Source organism: Nicotiana tomentosiformis, chromosome 4 (genome assembly GCF_000390325.3).
Source record: "Nicotiana tomentosiformis chromosome 4, ASM39032v3, whole genome shotgun sequence".
NCBI lineage: Eukaryota > Viridiplantae > Streptophyta > Magnoliopsida > Solanales > Solanaceae > Nicotiana > Nicotiana tomentosiformis.
In genome coordinates this window covers 57,791,053-57,814,740 of record NC_090815.1, presented here as the reverse complement: position 1 = coordinate 57,814,740, position 23,688 = coordinate 57,791,053, and the positions used below count along the sequence as shown (strand labels likewise).

Sequence of the window (23,688 nt, the reverse complement as noted above, 5' to 3'; positions counted from 1 at the left end):
GTTGGCAAACAGTGCAAAACCAAGTGATTTATGCCCTCCCCTGATTTTTAATATGCAAGATTCACTCACTCCCTACAGTTACTTGATTCATAGTAGAGTAGTAGACTAACCTGTGTGACTCATCTAAAAAGCAATTTCTTTCCCTAATACGTCCAGCTCAATAACATATTCTTAACATTACCATATATCACCCACTCTATCTGGAGAAGTTCAAAGCAGCTTTCCACAATCTGTTGTTGAAGTGGAAGTACAAGCAAATGATTGACGCCATCCACTACTTTTTAAGAAGCAGGATTCTGCTCACTCCCTGCATCTATTTGATTCATAGTAGACTAACATTTGCAGTTAGTTGTAGTGGAATGCGAAAATGTCTTGTCAGATACTGAAATATGTTGATGAACCCATACCTACAAATAGGCGCTTGACATGGCACGTACTATTTAGATGGTTAACTACTAACCTGTGTGACTCATCTAAAAAGCAATTTCTTTCCCTAATACGTCCAGCTCAATAACATATTCTTAACATTACCATATATCACCCACTCTATCCGGAGAAGTTCCAAACAGCTTTCCACAATCTGTTGTTGAAGTGGAAGTACAAGCAAATGATTGACGCCATCCACTACTTTTTAAGAAGCAGGATTCTGCTCACTCCCTGCATCTATTTGATTCATAGTAGACTAACATTTGCAGTTTGTTGTAGTGGAATGCGAAAATGTCTTGTCAGATACTGAAATATGTTGATGAACCCATACCTACAAATAGGCGGTTGACATGGCACGTACCATTTAGATGGTTAACTACTAAAAATTTCTTACTGTTGTTGAAGTAGTTTTTGTCTTTTTGATCATAGAGAGCTGTAATTGCTTATATTTCTGTGGTATGTTACCAGAAACAATAACAGTGCTTATAGTTTCTCATAATTGTTGTATTGTTACCAGAAAATGTCTTGTCAGATACTGAAATATGTTGATGAACCCATACCTACAAATAGGCGTTTGACATGGCACGTACTATTTAGATGGTTAAGTACTAAAAATTTCTTACTGTTGTTGAAGTAGTTTTTGTCTTTTTGATCATACAGAGCTGTAATTGCTTATATTTCTGTGGTATGTTACCAGAAACAATAACAGTGCTTATAGTTTCTCATAATTGTTGTATTGTTTTGCTATACTTTAAGGAAAGGACTCATAATTCCTAATTTACTTGTTCCTCATATTAATCAAAGATTTTTTTTTTTCCTTTTGAAACTGTGCATTAAGCCAAATGAATCATTAAGCCATGATGAAAGATGGAATGATTTTGTCACCTGAAGCTGTTTATTATGCCGATTTTTATGATTTTGGTTTGAAGATCCATTTGTTTAAAGTCATTTTTGTTCCAGTGAAATTTGAAATTCTCTTTAAAGTATACATTTTGTGTAGTTTCTAACTACAGGAAATGCAATTAAGTACTTCTTTTCCTAATTTTAGCAGTTTTAGTGTTGCGTTTATCATGTCATTTGCTTCTCATTTTTTATAAGGTGATAAGATTTCATTAATGAAGGGCATAAATACCCCTATACCAGAAGTATACCAAAAAATAGAGAAACCTCTCAAAGAAATACGGTTCTCTACGAAAGACACCCAATCTTCTATGCTTAAAGATCTCTCATGGGTGCACTAAAACCTAATATGGGAAAAGAGGCTAATCCTCAAATGTACAAGTTCTTCTCTATTCCATCAAAGCTCTCCTATTTCTCTCTCTTGAAATGGTCCACATGAGTGCAAGTAGAGCACAAACACTTCTTGCTTCCATACGCTTGACATTCGGAACACTAATAGGTTAAAACATGATTTTTCTTTGTCACAGCACTTTCTTTGTGTTGTTGTTTGATGCCTCATTGGTGAAAATAGTTTTTTCAAGTTATTCTTTTCGTACATTTGTCTTCTTAAGCATTGTATTCATTTTGGTGGTTTCTCATCCTGCCACGGTTTTTCTGTTTACAGGAGGAAGATCTCCTTAGCACATTTAATAAACAGATTGAAGAAGACAGGAGAATTGTAATAGCTCGTAGTAACCTAAATGAATTGTACAAGGTATGGAGAAAGATATGTGCTTTTGGATGTATTCGTTTGAATTTTATTCTATTTTAGATCTTCTAAACTGATGGTTGGGTACCTCTATATGTTCATTTAGTCGCACATCTTTATCGTCTCTGTATTGGTGGTTCTTTTTGATTGGTGGAGTTGTCACTATAAATATCTATATTTCAGGTTCTGGAAGAGCATGAGCTTTCATGCATTGATTTGTTGCATGTAAATACTGATGGTGTAATTCTGACAAAGCAGAGTAAGTGTTTTGTGTGAAATCATAATATATTGTTTCTTTTAATTGAACAAATCAGAATGGAATGTTCAGCTCTCACTTGGTCATAGATATACTAATATCCGAATTCAACTTTTGTGTCTTTCTCCAGTTTTATCAAGAATGGAGATCTAGGAAGTATAGGTTACTGAGATTATATTATGGTTTCTTGGAGTTATCTCGTAAATAATACTCTATCCAGAAAAGAATGACGGGTTCAAAGTACATTGTGTCAAAGTATCTATACTTCATTGAATTCAGTATTGTCAAAGGCGAAAAGGTCTAAAAAGCGCTCTACTGGGGCTTTAAGCGCAAAGCGCAATTAAAGTGTGAGCTTTAGTAAAAAAAGCGCAATGAAGGACAGTGATAAAAATATACAAGTAATTTAAGAAAAAAGTTACAAATTCATTCATAATATTTTCCTTAACTAATGCACTTCTTTGCTGATTATATTTGTTGTTTATTACCACTCAATCAAAGATAGAAATCATTGGCAATGAGGTGCACGCCTTAGTGCCTTGCCTACCTTGAACCGCAACTTAAGCGAGGCGAAGCACCCTCCTTGAGCTTTTTTGAGTTTCAGGGCTTAAGCTTGCCTTAAATGAGCGTTTGACAACACTGATTGAATTAGGATATTGATTCCTAATTTTTTTAAAAGTAAAAATTTACATATTTGTAAAATATGTATAAAGTAGTGTTATTAAGAACCATCGTGATGCAAAGCGACAACCTATCGCTTTATGGGTGAAGCCATGTGCTTCAAACTATGATGCGCAAAGTGATCCCAACGAGATGCGGTTGGTCCTTTGAATCTAAATTTGAGGAGTTGGATTAATATCATATTGTATATTGAATTAATTGTAATTTGATTGCTGTAGTACTAAATCCATATACGTTTGGTACTCTTTTTTTGAGAATGAATACGTTTGGTATTCTTTAAAGTCACGAATTCTACACTTAACTTCAAAGAAGTGTGCACTTAAATTCTCACTTTTCGCTTCAAGGTCATGAACCCTGTCATTTTTTTGCTTTTCGTCTTTAAAAACAATGGTAAACAGTACTGTGAAGTTCAATCATTATAATTGTAAGTATTTAAGAAATGATTAAGTCAAAATAAAATATTTAAGAAATAATTGAAAAAGTATCATTAAAGAAAAAATTGTCTGATTTCCCAAATAGTAGTAGTGTCATATAAAATGGGACGCAGTTTAAGGAGAAACCTGCATTAAAATAAAGAATGCTGTTAGTTTATATGGGAAGGTAGATCATAATTTCATAAATTTTAAGGGAAAGCTAAAAGCTTTTGCATTAATGGTCTGATCTTTGGTTTCTCTTACATCTACAGAAGCTGAAAAAGTTATTGGTTGGGCAAAAAATCATTACCTGTACACGTGCCTCCAACCATCTATTAAAGGGGATAGATTGTATCTGCCTCGTGAAAGGTAATTCTTTTTTGCTTTTCTGTACGTGTGAACGGACTTACGTTTTGCATGAGTTTGAAGTTAATTTCTGCTGTTTATCATGCGAAGCCTTGAAGCCACAATTTTGAGGTTGAAGGAGCAGGAAACAATGTCAAAAAAGCCGTCTCAGAATCTTAAGGTATTATCCCCTGCTTTAATGCTAAAAAAATATATTCAGAGTTCTAGCTTATTACCATGGATCACTTTCAAATTTGCAGAATCTTGCCAAGGATGAGTATGAGAACAACTTTGTCTCAGCAGTCGTTCCACCAGGTGAAATCGGAGTCAAATTTGATGATATTGGTGCTCTTGAAGAAGTAAAGAAGGCACTGAATGAACTTGTAATCCTACCAATGTGGCGACCAGAGCTTTTCTCCCGTGGAAATCTGTTGCGGGTATTTTATCTGTCTTGCTAGTAATCCTCCTGAAAAAGAAACAAAAGAGAACGTTTTAGGTACTGCTTAGTTACCTTTTTCTTTTGATCAGCCTTGCAAGGGGATCTTACTTTTTGGGCCTCCTGGAACTGGAAAAACTCTTGTTGCTAAGGCGCTTGCAACAGAAGCAGGAGCTAATTTCATTAGTATTACTGGTTCAACCCTTACATCAAAGGTAAGTTAAGCAAATGCTCTCTCTTTATTTTCAATTCTTTTTTGTCTTGCTGGGACAATTTCCAATTATGTACTTTGTCTTGTGATTTATGTTATCATCATCATCATCATCTGAAAAGATTAAAATTATTAATTAGACCAGAGCATAACTCATATATTGACATGTTTTTATACTAAAAAGAAACAAAATATGGGTAATACGTCATGGGTGAACCCTGCCGCAGTCAAAAGCTTGGTAGTGAAGTGGAGAAGGGTAGAGGGGCCGTTCAGTATCCATCGAGTTTCAAACCGTGCGTCACTGGCCCTCGGGGATTTCTCGGTTATCGAAAAAAGAAAATTTATGGGTAATAAAGTCTCTGGTCCTCTGCAAATGTGATAGAATTAATAAAGGAAAATCTCTGCTGAAGGCAAATATTTGTCATGACAGACTGGAGCCTTACAGTTACTAGTGTTGCTGGAAAATTCAAAAAATATGACAGCCATTAACGAGCTTTAATTTTTATTATGCATGATTCACTGCTGGAACTAAGAAGTGTAAAATGAATGCCGATGTGCCCTGTTTGCTACGCATTATACACAATCTGACAACTTGTCTTGTCTCAGCATTAAGTAATACCAAGTTAACGGCCAAGCTTCCTGAACTGAAGAGACCATGTAAGAGGAAGTGTCTGTTTAGCAATTTATCAAGTTATCAGCTACCAGGGGAAGTTAGCTTTCTTAATGATAAGGAAACAAGAAGCTTCTTTTGTCCTGATTACCAATGTGTACCATGAATGTGTCTGTTTAGCAATTTTTTTGGGATTTGCCTGGGGAATGGGGATGTGGAGGAGGTAGTTGGTTGTTCATTAATTCAACTAATTGTTATTAAATCCTTATCCTATCATAGTTGGTATATTGCGTTATTAGTTAAGACTTTTATTAAAGGAAAATCCAGAGTTGCAACTACTGTATTCAGTAACCTATTTATTTTATATTTGGCATAATTCTCGTCCTTTGGTATTGACTGGCATGAAATTAGTTTGTATTGCACGAAGGAATGAGTCTGGTTTAAATTTTCTAGATTCATCAGTATTTCCATCTTTCTTCCTGTAGTTTTATTCTAAAAAGGCTGAAAAGGATTCTTAATGGACTTAAACGTTGTTTGCAGGAACAATTAGTCTTACTTTGCATTTTTTATGATAGAATGCTGTTGTGAGTGGAGCTGTGTTTTTAATCATGTTGACATCAGAAAAGTTCTTGTTACCGACTATTAAAACAAAATAAAACAGTATTCATGTTGTCAATCTACCTCTTCTGCCTCTCAAGGGTGTGTTTTGCGTCTCTTTTCGATGTTTTCACTGTCTTATTTCTGGAAAGCTTGATTGCTTCCTCTTAAACTTTATTTAACTATTTTATATTTTACCTCCTTTCTCCTTTTGCAGTGGTTTGGAGACGCTGAAAAGCTTACCAAGGCACTCTTCTCATTTGCCAGTAAGCTGGCTCCTGTAATAATTTTTGTTGATGAGGTAAAAACCCCTTTTCATGTGATGCCACTTTTTCTCATTATGCTTAAACATCTTATCATAAACTCCTTGTGTTTGTCTCACTTTCTTGACAAAATTCTACTGTGCTTAATCCATATTAGTTCCATGTGTCAGCATTAAGTGTCTAATGCATTTGGAACGGTAATTACCCGCTAACTGCCTCTAATTATGGGAGCAGTGGACTCACATTTGATTATTTATAGTTCATTACATGAAGGTTTAATGGTGAACATTTCTTATTTGGATATGGTGAGACCAGTTAGATCAATATAAATATCACTTGGTCAGCTTTCCCTTCTGTTAGTTTTGGTACCAAATTACCTCAATATATTCATGTGTAGAGGTACAATTTTATAGCACAGAGAAAGAAACAACTAGGAAACAATCAAGGCATGATTTCAGCTTAACAGATTCCTAAAAATACTTAACAACCTAGCAGATCGGATTTTATTTAGATCCTACAAAGCATAATCAAATATTCACAAATCAACACTTCTCTTCAAGTTGGCATGTAAATATCTGTCATGCCTAACTTGCTTACAAGAAATTCAAATTTTGTAAACAAGCCTTTTGTGAAAATATCCACAATTTGCTGATTTGTTGGGGCGAAAGGCATGCAGATACTTCCTTCTTCAGTCTCTTCTTTTATGAAGTGCCTATCCACTTCAACATACTTTGTTCTATCATGTTGAACTGGATTGTGAGCAATGCCTATGGCGGCCTTGTTGTCACAGTATAACTTCATTGGTAGAGCAATTGCCATTTTTAGTTCTTCCATCATCTTCTTGAGCCAAATCATCTCATATATCCCCTGGGCTATAGATCGATATTCAGCTTCTGCACTGCTACGGGCTACGGCATTCAGCTTTTTACTCCTCCAATTCATGAGATTTCCCCAGATGAATGTACAATATCCAGAAGGAGACCTCCTGTCAGTAGTAGAACCTGCCCAGTCCGCATCCGTAAAGCTTTCTATGCCCCTTTGTTGATTTTTCCTGAAAAGCAACCCTAACTTTTCAGATATCTTGGAATCCTGTAGACTGCTTCTTGGTGCCCTTCCATCGGAGAGTGCATAAATTGACTGACTAAGCTTACTGCAAAAGCTATATCAGGCCGCGTGTGTGACAAGTAAATCAACTTCCCCACTAGTCTCTGATATTGACTTTTGTCAATTGAATTTCCTTCTTTGTTTCCGAATTATATTTTTGGATCAATAGGTGTCACAGCTGGACGACAACCACTCATCCCTGTCTCTTTTAGAAGATTTAGCACATACTTCGTTTGTGAGACCATAATGCCGTCTTTTGATCTCGCCACTTCCATTCCAAGAAAAAATTTCAACTGGCCCAAATCTTTGATCTCGAACTCCGATGCCAACTGATATTTTAAATTCTTCATTTTCAACAAGTCATTTCCTGTAAGTATAATATCATCGATGTACACTTATCAAGATAGTTGTCTTCTAAGTTGCTCGGACTCGAGTGCAGGTGTCTGACACGGGTGCGGATCTAGAGGTCGGATCCTTCATGATCTAAATTTTAAGATTCGGGGGTGCGGATCCAGGTATGGATACAGGTGCGGGGTTCGGCTTAAATAATTTAAATATTTAAAAATAGAGTTATAAAAATATGTCTAAATTATGAGACATTATGTGAAAAACTCACAAGGTATTCCGAGAAGGAGAAATTGAACAAGAGGAGAATCCGAGATGGAGATAAAAGGAAAAGGACTGACATAGAAATTTTTATATACAAGGTATTCCATTTTCTTCAATATCACCCTAGCTTTTGTTTTGTTTTCAAAAATCATTGGATGTGTTCCGAATTTCTCCGTCGATTTTGGTCAAAGTACCCAAAATCAGTTGACCAGATGTGGTACGGATCCCATACCTACACCCACATCGTGTCGACACGGGTACGGCACTAAAAGTGCAGAGTCCGTGCAACTTAGGTTGTCTTTCCCTCAAGTGAATGTCGAATGAATATAGTATAATTTGCTTGCCCTTGAGTGTACCCTTGTTTTCTCACAAACATCTCAAACCTCTCAAACCAAGCTCTTGGAGATTGCTTGGGCCAGTAGAGAGATTTTTTGCACACTCTAGTTCCATACCTTTCTTCAAAACCCGGAGGAGGATCTATGACTTCTTCTTCAAGTTTTCCATTCAAGAATGCATTCTTCACTTGTAGTTGTTGAAGGGGCCAATCAAGGTTGGCAGCAATGGTTAGAAGGACCCTAATTGAATTCAGCTTGGCTGCGAATGTCTCGAGATAGTCAATCCCATAGGTTTGAGTGAACCCTTTTGCTACCCCACTTGCAGCCCACTATTTTCTTCCACGTGGTAGTTCTACCATTTCCCAGGTTTCATTTCTATCAAGAGCGTTCATCTCCTCTTGAATTGCCTCGTTCCACTAGGGAATATTCAAAGCATCCAGCACATTTCTCGGTATGTCCATTCCTGATAACTAAGAAAGAAACGCTATATAGGAAAGGGGACAAGTTTCTATATGACCTAAAATTTGACATGGGATGCTTGGTGACTTTTCTTACCCTTTTACGTTTGGTAATCGGAAGGTGAAGGTCTAAATAAACAAGGGGTAAAGCAGTGTTAGGTTTTGTAGAATTTTCAGTGAGATCTTACGGGGGGACTTTTTTTTTTTTTTTCCTTCTGTTTTTTTATAACCGTGGTGTCTGGGCCAGCTTGCGTGTACCTTAACCAATTCCACATGGTAACTGCCACCTCCCACCAACAAGTAGTAGATAACTCTATTCACCAAGGCTTGGATAGATTGGAAGAAATCAGCTAGTGTTTTTTTTGCCTCCACTGGGATTACCTCATGGTTCTTACTCACTTCATTGACCACTAGGCCACACCCTTGGGTGCGACGTTTGGTTCTGTTGAGAGTCTTTAATCTCTTTTTCTTGGTCCCAATTTCTCCTCGAGTAAACCTGTAATTCCTTTGTTCCATGTCCTTTCTTCTACTTCTCCAAAATTTCTTCTGCCTTTACTCAAAAACATTTTTTTTCTTTCTAAAAGCTTGGCCAAACACTTCAACTTTGAAAAAAAAACACTTTTTTTTGAAAAAAAAGTGCTTTTGGCGAAGCTTGGCCAAACAAGCTATTATTTATGTAAGCGGTGTTTGGGAGATGTTGAAACTGAGGAGAGGACAAACATTGTTTTCATCAAGTAGCCTATGTTTTTTTTTTTTTTTTGAGAAGGTATCATTTTTTATGTATATATTGGCTGTACCAAAGGTCCTCTTAGTGCGGGGCTTTATCTACTGGTTATTGTTTTTGGTTTTCATCTATTTTCTGGTTCTGGTGATGCTGTTATTTTTTTCTATGGTTTTTATTGATGGTACTGATATATTGCCTCTTTTCGTCTTTTTTTCGTCTTCTTGAGTCGAGGGTCTATCGGACACAACTTCTTTACTCCCTCGGGGTAGGGGTAAGGTTTGCGTACACACTACCCTCCCCAGACTCCACTAGTGGGATTTCACTGGGTCGTTGTTGTTGTTGTTGTTGTATATTGACTGTACCAAAGGGAGCAAGGTCACGCAAATTTACAAAACAAATATAGGAAGATCTGATAATTTCTTTTTTTTTGATAAGGTAAAAGTTTTATTAACAAGGTACCAAAGGTGGTACAAAATGTTACAAAGAGCACCTTAGAAACCCTCCTAGTAAATCCAGGAAATAAAATACATCAACAATGAATTTCTACATCAACATCTGATAATTTCTACTATACTACAAGGCCCCTAAGACCTTCAACAATGGATTCTGGATCTTCCAAATACTCTTGTTTACACCGAAAATCGAAAAGGACTAAATATTACATTTTTAGTTTCTAGATGGAGCATCTTCTGTCTTCCAAACATCTTTGGTTTCTCTCTGACCAAACTGTCCACCAAATACAAGTTGGGACAATCTTTCATCTTTCTTTCTGGCGGGGGAAGGTACTATATTTGCTCCGACATCTTAGAATATCAATTATATCCGTAGGCATTACCCACTTTATCAGATTAATGAAAATCCTCCATATTTGCTCAGTAATCGTCTAACGCAAAAATAAAATGATTGAATTGTCTCAGCCTCTTCACACATAGTAGTCTATTGACTTTTGTTCTTTCTAAATCTGAAACAAGAGTTAAAATAACTTATTAGTAATAACTATTGTTGGTCTTTCTATAAGAATTTATTGCTTTGTGCATCAGAGGAACCCCAATGATGATTTGTATGCACTGGTATTTTTTTTTTGAGAGCACTTCAAAGATGTAATAAGAAGGTTTGGCGACTTCACCCACCTTGTTTAAGTGTTGGATCTTTTTCAAGGTTTACGGTGTGTTTGGATCGTATGGATCCTCCATTTTGCCTTAACATATCCATGTCGAATAGGTGGGTTAATCATGTGGATACCTCGTACTGGCGCTTCAAAATACACTCAAAATTAGGGAAAAACTTGGTGTACTCTTATTGGAGTACAAACACCTGAACCAGATACATACCCCTAAACGAATCCCTGTAACATAGGTTTGAATTAAAATATTGCAATTTACTTTTCAATTTTCATTGTGTATGAGATGGGGGGCCTGATAGAGGAGAATGGATATAGAAGATACGTGTAGCCTATCCCGACTAGTTTAGATGAAGGCATAGTTGATTAATTGGTTTGATATACTTTTTATTTTAGCTTTGTCAATTTACATTTTTGTGAAGGCGTCCTCCGAGTAAAATCTGATATTACTCGGACCCCGCGCATAGCAGGAGCTTAGCGCATCGGCTGTGAAGGCGTCCTCCGAATAAAATCTGATATTCAAGTTGTCTCCGGGAAGAATTTAGATATTCAAAAACATCATCTAACTCTTTATCATGGATTCATATTTGATGACATGCATTGAAGTCTTAAATAATGCAACATTTTTATATCTAAAAACAAGAAGTACCTTTTGAGGCATTAATAATATGGATCAAATGTCATTCATAGCTTTGAAGGGGAAAGGATGAGAGGTCAACAAGTTGGGAGAATGTGTAATATCTTAGATAGTCAATTTTTTTTTTTGTGATAACGATGCTGATTGAGTAAGCTTGCACGTACATCTTCAGGTACCTGCTAGCTCCCACCAACAGAGGTACCGAAAATTTCCTACCAAGGCTTAGTTAAATAGGGAGAAGTTACCTAATGTTTTTGTCTTATTGGGATTTGAATCTTGGTCTTCAAGGTTTTTGCATCACCTCATTAACCACTAGACTACACCTTTAGGTGCGACATAATAAGCGAAATTGGTCTTCAATCTTTCTGCATATCTTCTAGAGAAGTCTTCGAATGGAAAAATGGATCACACCATGTCGAATCTGCAATCGACTGTTCCTCATTGATTACTTACCATTTCAAAACATCAACTGTTTCTCATTGCACCACGAGTAGGTAGGGGTGCAAATGGGTTGTTTGGGCTGAATCTTGGCTAGTCAAAATACGTTGAATCAATGAATGGGTCATGCCCGGTCCTGCCTAAAGGTTACTTGGGCGGAGAAGATCTAGGTCAAGGTGGGCTAAACAATGGGTCATAGCCCAAAAAACGTAACTCTTACAAAGTTTTAATTTCTTTGTTTATTTTGTTTCTTTAATTGCCGGAAATAACTAATAAAACCTTTTTTTCTTTATTATGGTTATATGTAACAAATCAAACAAAAAACATTATTTTTTAGTATTTTGACAAGGTTTCTCTCATGGGCCAATTTGAGTAATTTAAAACGAGTATAGCCCAATAAGTTTTACATTTAGAATAGCCAAATTGCTTTTAATAAGTGTTCTCTCTTTTAATTTTACTTTTTAACTTTTTCCAATTTTACTTTTGCATTTCTCAACGCTGTATACCTATTACTCATGTACTTTAAGTGCTTTTTATTTTTATTTTTACACCACCTTATATGCACTGTTGTGTATGTACATTAATTATACAAGTATATACAGTAGGTATACATTGTTATACAGTAAATATAAAAATCCAAGCTCTTTTCTACCATTATGCACAACATAACCGTGTAAATTATACACATATATGGACAAAGCATATGCATATACATTTATATAAAAATCATATACATATATACAAAGTATATACACATCATAAATCACCTCATTTACTCCCTTTAAAATATTAACTGAATTAAACATGTAGCTTAGTTAACAACTAGTTAGATCATTCAACTACTCTTCTTCGATTAATCAACAACTAATCAAGACAACATTGAACTAAACTAAGGAGCATGGCAATCAACACAAAGCACTTGAATTATCAACTATTTAGCTGACAAATATTAAGGGTTTAACAATAACCAAATGAGGTTCGTAAACCACAGAGCGCGAACCCCGATATCAAATAACCAACAGAATATCCAAAGGCAACCACCGGACTTTGGGCGTTGTGTTGCGTTCATTCACTATGTCGAAATTCGGCTCTTCATGTTCAGTTACTTGAGACAGCAAGGCTGGAGCTTTAAGGCGGTTTCTAGTGACTCACCGGAAAAACTGATTGCCGGAGAGTCATACTGAAACCGATGCCAAATGATAGATCCGTCCAAGATCTATCCATTTATGTAGGTTTGTGTGTTGTAGAGATGAGTGTAGATTCACGAATTTGAGAAAAAGAAACTAGGGATTTCGGATATTCTGAAATTCGTCGAGATGGAGTGAGTTTTGAAGGTTTTGGGTTATGGATCTTGGTAGAGGAGAAAGAGACGACTCCCTTGTGCGGCCGACGGCGGCAATTTCCGGCTAGCGGAGATAGGGCGGAAGACGGTTGTTACGTGGTGGTCTGTGGCGGCGGCTATTCCCGACTGCTGCACAAGGGAGAGAAAATGAGTAAATGAGCTAACTAAAATGAGAGGAGAGAAGGGAATAGGGCATGATGATAGTCACGTGGGAGAAGTAGGGACTAGGGTTTTACAAAAACCTGGCTAAGTGGACTAAACCGAGTAATAAAGTAGCAACTGGCCAAAATTGGCAAATAGATAGCTAGGGATTGGGCCATAAATATCGCTATATTTAGCTCAAATCAGCCCAACTTTTAAATGGGCTGATTAGGCAGGTCAAAAGAGGCTAAGTAAATAAATGTGAGGGTCATTAACTCGCCCAAACTTGGCAGAATGGCAGGTAGTCTTTTCATTGGTACGTTTTGCCATGCCTACCAGTAGGTATCTGCTAATAATTTTACCAATATTAGCCAACACTCCGGCCAGTCAAGAACTCCCATGTCTAGAAGATGAAGGTGGCAGAAATGAGGATGTTGAGATGGATGTGCGGGCATACCAGATTAGATAGAATTAAGAACATGTGAAGAGGAGAGACACAGATGCCCCAGTGAGGAGGTGTGAGAGGTTGGTCTTGGAGGGCTGAAGGAGAGGTAGAGGTAAACTGAAGAAGTATTGAGGAGAGGTGATTAGGCAAGACATGACGATGCTCCAACTTACAGAGGACATGACCCTGGATAGGAATGTGTGAATGTTGAGAATTAAGGCAGAGGGTAGGTAGCCAAGCGCTGTCCTTGTTCGTTCCAGTAGTTGTAGTGCATTACTTAGTGTTAGTCTTGTATTTCTTGTTATTATATTTCTGGTATTGCTTGTTTTTTTCGCTTCGATTTTTTGATTGCAGTACTTAATGTTAGTCTTGTATGTTCGCTTCGGTTTTCTGATTGGTTTGCTTTTTGTTGCTCTTTCATTTTTTCTTTCCTGAGCCAAGGGTCTACCGGAAACAACCTCTCTACCTTCTTAAAGGTAGGACTAAGGTCTGCGTACACACTACCCTCCCGAGACCCCATTTGTGAGATTACACTGGAATTTTTTTTTTTTTTTTTTTGTTGTTGTTGTATTAGCCAACACTCCACATCTCCACATTCGATAGATTGTTTGTGTTTTGACATGTAGCCTTAAATTGTCATGTTTTGATGCCCACAAGTTGTTAATTGTGGGCTAGTTTTGTCACGCCTACCGGTAGGTATCTGCTAATAATTTTACCTATATTAGCCAACACTCCACATCTCCACATTCAATAGATTGTTTTCTTTTGACGACATGTAGCCTTAAATTGAGATGCTTTGATGCCCACAAGTTGTTAACTATGGACAAAACAACTTGGAAATTTGAAGATGTCAGCCAATTTGTTTACATTTAAGTTTTGTAAGATTGCGATTGAGAATCTCATCTTTGTTAATCTCCTTAAAATCATTATTCAATCCATGTTATGCACATACGTACTATCTTCAGTGGGTCCCTTGTTTAGCAACAGTTCCCCTCCCCGCCACCACAAAAGAACTCCAAACTGTTAGACACTCAAGGCCATGATTTTGTTACCCGTTGCGGAAGAACTGTAATATCAAACTTAGGATGCATATTGGCATTCAGATAAACTAATGTAGTTGCTTAACTGATTCCTTCTGGAAAGTAGAGCTGTAGGTACCTTGATTATCTTGTTAAGGATAAAACTTAATATACATCCTTCTAATAAATTCTATTTCACTTTAGAACACTGTCATGTGATTGTGGAGATGTTAGTTAATGAAACAGTTTCTATAAATATATACCTCTTGAAATGCGAGATAGAAGTACTTTAAATAAAGCAAGTACATGGCGAGATAGGTTCCCTTGTGGTTTACGATATTACGCTTATGGCTTCATAGCACTGGCTTCCCTTATTCTGATTTTCTAGTAACACTTCTTTTAACCTATTTATCATCAATGTAAAAGAATTATGATCTGACTATTTTACCCTTTTTTATCTATTCTTTGTTAAAAAAACACATCTTTAAAAACAATTGTTAAGCTGGAACCTAGGCATGAATTGTCATGAGGTATGAAAGCAGGTGTGGCCGTGTGGGCTTGATAATTTATGCGTGAAATTGATGGAAAATTAGAAATCTGAGGCTCCTTTAACAAGATCACAGTGATACTTCTCCTATTAGCAATATTTTCATATCCCAGCAACCCCGTTGGTGAATAAGAAAATGGGTTTACAGAAGTTTACTATTTCAGGGACGTTGCTGGAGTCCTGTCGATGGGTGATTAGGATGCTAATTCACATTTATTGCCGCCTTCCCTTTCTTGAGGTGTAACTCATCACGGGCAGAGGATTCTTCTTCCTTTGTAAGGCTCAACGAGCTAGGTCTAATAGTGATATAGTTATGGAGGAGCAAGTTACTTGAGAATTTGAGCCGAGGGTCTATCGGATACATCCTCTCTATCTGTGCGAGGTAGGGGTAATGTCTGCATGCACATTACCCTCCCCACACTGTGAGAATATACTGGGTATATTGTTGTTGTTGTTGTTGTTGTTGTTGTTGTTGTTGTTGTTGTTGTAAGTGTTAGATAGTTATGTATTATGTATATAAGTAGTCTAGTCCCACATTGGAATAGGAGTAATATGTACTATGTAGAGTATAGCTATAAATAGGACTTATTATATTATATTGTAAAGTGATATCAATAATATATTTTCCCGGTGCTTTCTCACAGTAAGTACATGGCGAGAAAATTTAATCTTTGCATAGCATTAATGCTCATCTGAAGCAGTTAGTCAGCATCCTTCTTCCTGTCTTAAAACTGAGATCATGTTTCTCAGCACAAGATGTTTTAGGTGTGTTTTCTTCATCTGTTAATTGTGTTGCATCAAAACAGGTTGACAGCTTACTTGGTGCTCGTGGTGGTTCGTTTGAGCACGAGGCAACCAGAAGAATGCGGAATGAGTTTATGGCTGCATGGGATGGCTTGAGATCAAAGGAGAACCAGAAGATCCTTATACTTGGTGCAACAAATCGTCCCTTTGACCTTGATGATGCTGTTATTCGCCGTTTACCTAGGAGGTATCATTCTGTTATTTTTTACTAAATGGTACTCTAAACTTCCTAACACAACTTTATATGCTTCCTCATTAATCTGGTGCATCACTAATACCAGATGCATATAGTATGGTTCCGTTTCCAATAATGGGATATAAACAGGATAAAAACATATATCGGCTTAGATGTAAAGCTGCTGATAAGTATGTGGTTATTTTTTAGGATATATGTAGACCTACCAGATGCAGCAAATCGCGCAAAGATACTAAAGATAATTCTTGCTCGGGAAAATTTGGAGGCAGATTTCCCGTATGAGAATCTTGCAAATGCAACTGAAGGTTATTCTGGTAGTGATTTGAAGGTAATTGATTACCATGTCAAACTTTTTATATGCTGGCATGTTTTTTATTTGTAACTTGTTCATCACCAATTTTTTCTTTACTCTGGCATCATCTGCAGAACCTGTGCATTGCGGCAGCTTATAGACCTGTTCAAGAAATACTAGAAGAGGAGAAGGAGGTAAGTCCCATTTGTAATTGGTCATTGCTGTGATTATATCTAGCAATTTTTCAAGGACTGACATGTCCTTTGTCTTGGGTAAGTTGGCCCATATTAGGATACCCAAGTATGAGTCTTATGATGCGGCACGAAAGGTACTATAGTTGTGGTTGGTCTTAGATTGTTGTTTATTATTTCCTCCTTTTTCAAACCTTCAACTATGGTCTCTCATAGTGGTTTCAGAAAGGTTCCTCCAAATATTTACCTGTTTTACGGTGAATGTTTTGCTCAACTTTGACGATTAAATCATGTTATGTATAGAGAGAGAGTACATTGTTATGTTTTTCCAGACCACGTAGCTACTCATGCAGTTTAGTGTTCTCATCCTGCGTGGACTCGAAGGAATTACCTTGAAGTAAAAAAGGTTCAACATTGACTTTGTTTTAAAATGGATGATTAAGCTTGGGCTAGCATATTTTAGGTGGCTATCCCACGTGGCGTTTTATTCTCCTTTATATGTGTTGAATCAAAGACTTTCTTTTTCTAAATGGAACTTTTCCACGGAGATTTATTCTGCCATTTACTTTGTCAATCAATGATGATAAATTGTTGTTAATACCTTTATTTCTTTTCTCAGGTTGAATCACTGGGAGGTAGAAAAGATGGAATTCCAGTGTTACGACCGCTCAGTGTAGACGATTTTATTGAGTCAAAAGCAAAGGTAAATTATCTTAAACTGGAAATTCTAATTGAAGGGCCTGAAATTTATGTAAAGGTAGATGTCGGGTATGTTCTCTCTATAAAGCAGGAGGAAGTATCAATGTTGTGTGCAAAGTGTTATCAACAGATATTGCTTAGCAATACATGCTGCAAGCATTGTATATGCTGATCTTAACTATTGGTTTGTAAAGTGACGACAAGATCATGAAGCTTTCTGTTAAGTTTTTCTATAACTGTTTCATGTTCTCAATACTCAGGTGGGGCCATCAGTCGCATATGATGCAGCGAGCATGAATGAGCTGAGAAAATGGAATGATCAGTACGGTGAAGGTGGAAGCAGGAGAAAGTCTCCATTTGGCTTTTGAATCTTATATTAACCGACGGAGGAGGTAGTTGGAGACTCCACAATTTGGCTCGTCACTCTGAATTAACAGATTACGTTGTCGTTAGAATTGTTTAGGTAGAACCATGAATGTGTAATTCTTTTAGCAGGTGTTTTTTTTTTTTTTTTTTGTTACGGCAAATTCCAATGAGTGGCTGTTGCTGCATAAGGTTGGTTAAGTCATGTAGTACCAAAGCAGGCAGAGATAGGTTAGGAACAGAGCCATAGAAGATACAGGCTTTAGAATGCCAATGTGTATTTAACAAAAAGTTCAATTTTGTAATTCTTCCTCTATTATAAGGGGAAAAATTGAAATGCCAAAGGTCGTAAATGATATTTTTCTGCTTTTGAATTTTAAGAAACCGCTGTTTTGAGTTTGCTAGATGAATCTTGGAAATGTGTCAAATAAATAGGGAGTACCAATTTGAGCAAACCTTTTAAGATCATATTCTTAAATTCTAAAAAGAAAAGAAACATAATATTCTTAAACTCTTTCTTCCTTTCACGGAGTTTCGGAATATTTATAGCGTTCACCTTGGAGGAATTATGTACGAAAGAGGTCTAAAAAGGAATTTGCTTTATAATTTGTTCTTGTGCCTTGATCAGGCTAACCTAGAGCTGTCCGGTTTCCTTGAGGGGACTGGGGCTAAGGGGAATTAAGGGTACGGGGTAAGGAGATTTTTTAGGGTACAATATCGGTACCACTACCGATACTGGGTGGGGGAGGGTACTTAAGGGGTGATAAAGGTACTTAGAGGCATTTTTAAATTAAAATTTTAAAAAATTATCATATTTAAATACACACTTTAAGGGATGAAAACAATTCAAGGTTATGAGTGCCTTTTATTTTATTTAATGCAATGTAATACAAGTTACAAGTATATATATGTATTTCAATAAATAAAATTGCATATTTCTCTTAAAAGATTTACATAATTTTTCAATAACTTTTTGTGGTTCTTCGCTTAAAATTGATAGCACTTATTCTTCTGCGTCTCCGCCGTCTTCGCTAGATAGTATTTCATTATAGGCATCGTCGTCTTCTTGAATTATTTCTAGAAGATCAAAGTTTCTTCTCTCCGCTTTAGTCCAATCTCTAAATAAAATAGTAGTTTCTAAGGTGTCTTCTGCCAACGAGTGTCTGTGGTCTCCAATTTGAAATCGTGTTGCACTGAAAGCGCTTTCTGAAGCTACTGATGAAGCTTGAACAGTTAACACATCTCGTGCCACTCTTGAAAGAATCAGAAATGTTTGTTCGTTCATTCTCCAATATTTCAGCAAGTCTTTATTTACTTCGTTATCGGTAATACCAATAAATCCTCTTTATTCCTTGTGATTCAACCACGGCATCTGCAAGTAAATATATATCAAGCTCGTTAATTTGTGAAGATTGTGATTGGCTAATCATTTGCTGAATAGCACCAAAAGGTCTATGTGTAGCATTCTTTTTAAGAGGTTGTGATGATGTAGAAGAAAAGACACCACTAGTTGGTGCAACAAAGTTCATTAGTCTTTAATGGTCATACAAAACTTTAATATTTGATTGAACACTAAGAAAACAAGTAGCAAGAGATGATGGTCTTTGTGTTGCTTCAATTTTTAAATTAATTTAAATCGTTTCGGAAATATTTGTCGTTTATTCTCCAATATTTCAGCAAGTCTTCATTTGCTTCATCATCAGTATTCCTGCGAGTAAATAAACATAAAGCTCATTAATTTGTGAAGATTGCGATTGGCTACTCATTTCCTGAATAGCACCAAAAGGTCTACGTGTAGCAGTCTTTTTAAGAGGTTGCGATGATAAAGAAGAAAAGGCACTAGTTGGTGCAACAGAGTTCATGAGTCTTTGGAAATGGTCATATACAACTTTAGTATTTAGATGAACACTAAGGAAATAAGTAACATGAGATGGTCTATATGTTGCTTCAATTTCTAAAGTACTGTAAATCGTTTCAGTAAGTTTTTGTGCACCAAAAACTTTGATTTGAGGATGTAATACATCAGCAATAACGTATATAATAGGAATAGAAAAATATATTTTTAAAAATTTTCAATTATTATTTGAACAACATCTTTATATTATTCTTTTTGTTTATATACAAAAAATAATATCGAAATTTCAGCTATATAAATTAACATGCTAGAAATAGTTAGATAATATATCCCAAAAAATTCTTAGTAGCATAGAAATTTTTTTCTAAAAATTGAATAAGATGAAAAATGGTATCCCAATCATCATATGTTATCATATCTTGAATAGCAAAAACATATGCATTAAATATGTTGGTAATAGACAATCAATATTTATAAGCAACAGACAAGATATCATATACTGAATTCCATCTAGTTGCAACAATAGACAAAATATCATATACACCATCCAGTTGCAACTTCTTTAGCAATTTTTCTAAAGGGTAATTCGCAAGATTCACAATGCGTCCTAATTCTCTACATTTAGTAGGTATTTGAGAGCGAAAAACATAACCAATTGCAAATCGAATTTTGTCGAGAGTAGCGGCAAACAAAAAAGTCCATCTTGAACAACCAAATTATAAATATGACATGCACATCTAATATGAAATAATTTCGTGAAAGGTGGAGTTAATCTAGTTTTCAAAACTCCTACAACAGAGGTCTTACTAGAAGCATTATCTAAAGTAACTATAGTAATTTTGTTAGAAATTTTATAAAAATCATATTATTTTTTTAATTTGTTTAGAAATCAAAATATTAATGTGTCGGTCATCAACCAATTTATAACCAATAATGCATTTTTGCATAGCCTAGTTGTTATCTATCCAATGGCATATAACTGTTAAGTAATCATAACCATTAACACTACGACCTATGTCTGAAATGATAGAAACTCTATAGTCTAGGTAGAAAAATAAACAACATAAATATTGTTAATATTCACGTTGAAATTTAAAATTATTATTTCTAACAATTGTTCTAGGAAAACCTTGAAAAACAGGATTGTATGTTTCTTATAAGTAACGAATAAACTCGCCAGAAGACGAAAAATTAAAAGGCAAACCCTCTACAACAACCATTTTTTCTATATTTTCCTGTCCTTTTTTGCGTCATAATGGAGAAGACCTCCCGTCACAGGATTAAGTTGTGGTTGTACAGTATAATAACCATGCCCGAATTGTGTAGGATTTATTCCAGAATGGGGACCCCTTCCCTAGCAAGCCAAATAACTTTGCGATGAATTTCCATATGCTTCTTTAGACCTCTTGTTCTACCATGATCAGATTTAGTTTTAGAAGATAGCCGTCGTTGACAAATTTTAAAAACAGCTTTTCTATTAACCTTATCCTACACAAACCATTACAAAAAAATTGATCTTTTTTTACGTTCAACTAGTATATCTAGAGGGAGGTAACAGAGCATCATCTCCATACTAAGATTGACTCTGAGTTGGAGCTGTAACAACAAGACTAGTTGGTATTTCATCTAAGTTATCATTCTCTTCTCCTTCATCCTCACTCAAAATTTCATAATCACCATATTGTGCTAGTGCTTCATGATCTAGTGATTGATAATTAACACTAATATCATGATAGACAAGTGTTTCATCTACATGAGTGAAGTCATCAATAGGATTAGAATTACTAGAACTAGCATTATCCTTAATCAATTTAGTAAATATATTTTTTACTAGTTTAGGAACCATTTCTAATACTCCATCCGTTTCAAATTAGATGAGGTACTTTCCTTTTTGGTATGTTTCAAAATAAATGACACATTTCTAAATTTGGAAATAATTTAACTTTAAACTCTTCATTTTACCCATTTTACCCTTAATGAAAAGCTTTTATAACCACACAAAGTGTCATGCCCCACAAAGCTTTTACCCCTTGAGCTTTTAAAACTACAAGTTTTAAAAGTCTTCTTATTTTTTTTTAAACTTCGTGTCGAGTCAAACTACCTCATCTAAATTGAAACGGAGGGAGTAATAAATAATTAAAATAAAAATAAATAGCACACAAGTATAACAAAAAATAAGTGCGGAAATTAATAAAAGTTAGAACGAATGTACCAAATGCTGACGTGTAATTGATGTTGATGAAGCTCCAACTAGTAGTGTAGTGCCAAGAAAAAATACGTCGTCATATACTTGATGTTGATGCTTGAAAAATTATACTAAAATAATAGAGTGCTAGAACGTTAAGTGCAACTAGAGATAGAGAGAGATAGAGAATTGGAGAAATAAAAGAGTTTTGTGTGATAAATAAAAGAATGAAATGAGGTATTTATAGTTTTAAACTTAGGACCAAAATATAATTTAACAAACTTAGGGATTAAAAAGTAATCGTCTATTTTTTGGCTGTTGGTAATGGCTATTATTAAAAAAGTAATCGTCGGCTAATGGCCAAAAAATGACTAGATTAAAGTAAAAGTTAAGGGTATCAGTTCGGTACCGAATCGATACCAGTTTGGTACTTTAAGGGTACCAACCAGATCGGTGCTAACAATACTTTGACCGGTCCCCTCCCACTCCCCTACCTCTAAGCCCCAATCCCTTACCCCTAACCCCCAACCGGACTTGGACGGAGAGGCAGCGGTACCGATACGAACCAGACCGGTTCCGAGTAATTCTCCCCTTAGACAGCCCTAGGCTAACCTCACAATTTCGTGTGGAATCTCCAATTGTTTTTTATCGAGTTCCATATCTTTAAGATATAAAGATATTCTGAGGAGCATGGAAAAACAACTCAAAATTCAAATAAATCATAAGAATATTTACAGAGCGTAACAAGAAATCTTGTTTTCAATTTTCGTCAATCAAATTGTATATGATGAAAGCAAATGCTTTTTCTTTTGAAATTTCTTAATTCTTTCCCAGTTTACCTAGTGATAATTTTTCACCAATGGTAAAGCAGATCAAGTGCATATGGACTATTGAGTTAAAATAACACAATTTCTAAACCAAACTCATTCAAAACAATAACAACAACAATAACATACCCAATATATTCTCACATGTGGGGTCTGGGGAGGGTAGTGTATACGCAAGCCTTACCCCTACCTAGTGAAGGTAGGGAGACTGTTTCCAATAGACCCTCGACTCAGAAAAGTAGGGAGAAGAAGAAGAATAAGTAGAAGTAGAGGGAGAAAAAGAAGAAGAAAAAGAAAGAAAGAGAGGGGAGAAAAGAATAATAGTACCAAAATAGTAACAACAGGAGAATACTGAAATAAACTAAACAACATGATGTAATATAAATTTGAGAACTAGGAAAGTACATGCGTGCTACTAGTACTACTGGTAAGAAAGTGGGAAGCTCTCAACTACTTGCTAACCTTCAACCTCCACACCCTCCTATCAAGGGTCATGTCTTTAGTGAGCTGAAGGCACGCCATGTCCTGCCTAATCACCTCTCCCCAGTACTTCTTAGGTCTGCCTCGACCTCTTCTCAAACTCGCCATGGCCAACCTCTCACACCTCCTAACAGGAGCGTCAATACTTCTTTTCTTAACATGTCCGAACCATCTCAGTCTTGACTCCCGCATCTTGCCCTCCACGGAGTTCACTCTCACTGTGTCCCGAATAACTTTATTCCTAATCTTATCCCTCCTGGTACACCCACACATCTATCTCAACATCCTCATTTCTGCTACTTTAATCTTCTGCACATGGAAGCTCTTGACTGGCCAACACTCTGTTTCATACATCAGGGTTGGTCGAACCACCACTCTGTAAAATTTATCCTTAAGTTTTGGGGCACATTCTTATCACATAAAACAGCGGATGCAAGCCTCCACTTCACCTATCCCACTCTAATACGATGTGTGACATCCTTGTCAATCTCTCCATTACGCTGTATAATAGATTCGAGATACTTAAAACTACTTTTCTTGGAGATGACTTGACTATCGAGCTTCACATCCACGTCTGCTTTAAGGGTCCCGTTACTGAATTAGCACTCCAAGTACTCTATTTTGATCTTGCTCAACTTGAAACCTTTAGACTTCAAGGCCTGTCTCCAAACCTCCAACCTCACGTTAACCCCGCCTCGTATCTTGTCTATCAACACTATATCATCTGCAAACAACATGCACCATGGCAGCTCCCTTGAATGTGCCGCGTTAGCACGTCCATCGCTAGGGCAAATAAAAACGGGCTAAGAGCCGATCCTGGTGCAGCCCCATCATAACTGGAAAGTGTTTCGAGTCTCCTCCCACAGTTCTCACCCGAGTCTTAGCACCATCGTACATATCCTTAATCATCCTAGTGTATGCTACCGGGACACCACTAACCTCCAAGCACCTCCACTAAACTCATTCAAAAGTGGCACGGAATAATTCGATAAGT

General features: G+C 36.3%; 1 protein-coding gene across 5 annotated transcripts in view; it reads left to right on the top strand.

The window, feature by feature from the left end:
• LOC104096839 (uncharacterized) overlaps window positions 1-17,711 on the top strand; it is a 41,372-nt gene extending 23,661 nt beyond the window's left edge. For 4 of the 5 annotated variants that reach the window (XM_070199812.1, XM_070199811.1, XM_070199810.1 and 1 more), the window contains 12 exons: window positions 1,991-2,080; window positions 2,258-2,333; window positions 3,694-3,790; window positions 3,878-3,947; window positions 4,027-4,203; window positions 4,295-4,417; window positions 5,838-5,921; window positions 15,609-15,793; window positions 15,992-16,130; window positions 16,229-16,288; window positions 16,905-16,988; window positions 17,245-17,711. In XM_070199812.1, the coding sequence (XP_070055913.1) occupies window positions 1,991-2,080; window positions 2,258-2,333; window positions 3,694-3,790; window positions 3,878-3,947; window positions 4,027-4,203; window positions 4,295-4,417; window positions 5,838-5,921; window positions 15,609-15,793; window positions 15,992-16,130; window positions 16,229-16,288; window positions 16,905-16,988; window positions 17,245-17,352 (1,293 nt within the window). In that variant the 3' untranslated portion in view covers window positions 17,353-17,711. Of the gene's footprint in view, window positions 1-1,990; window positions 2,081-2,257; window positions 2,334-3,693; window positions 3,791-3,877; window positions 3,948-4,026; window positions 4,204-4,294; window positions 4,418-5,563; window positions 5,704-5,837; window positions 5,922-15,608; window positions 15,794-15,991; window positions 16,131-16,228; window positions 16,289-16,904; window positions 16,989-17,244 lie in introns of those variants that run through there. The other variant, XM_070199814.1, reaches the window with a different exon arrangement.
• Window positions 17,712-23,688: the final 5,977 nt, after the last annotated feature.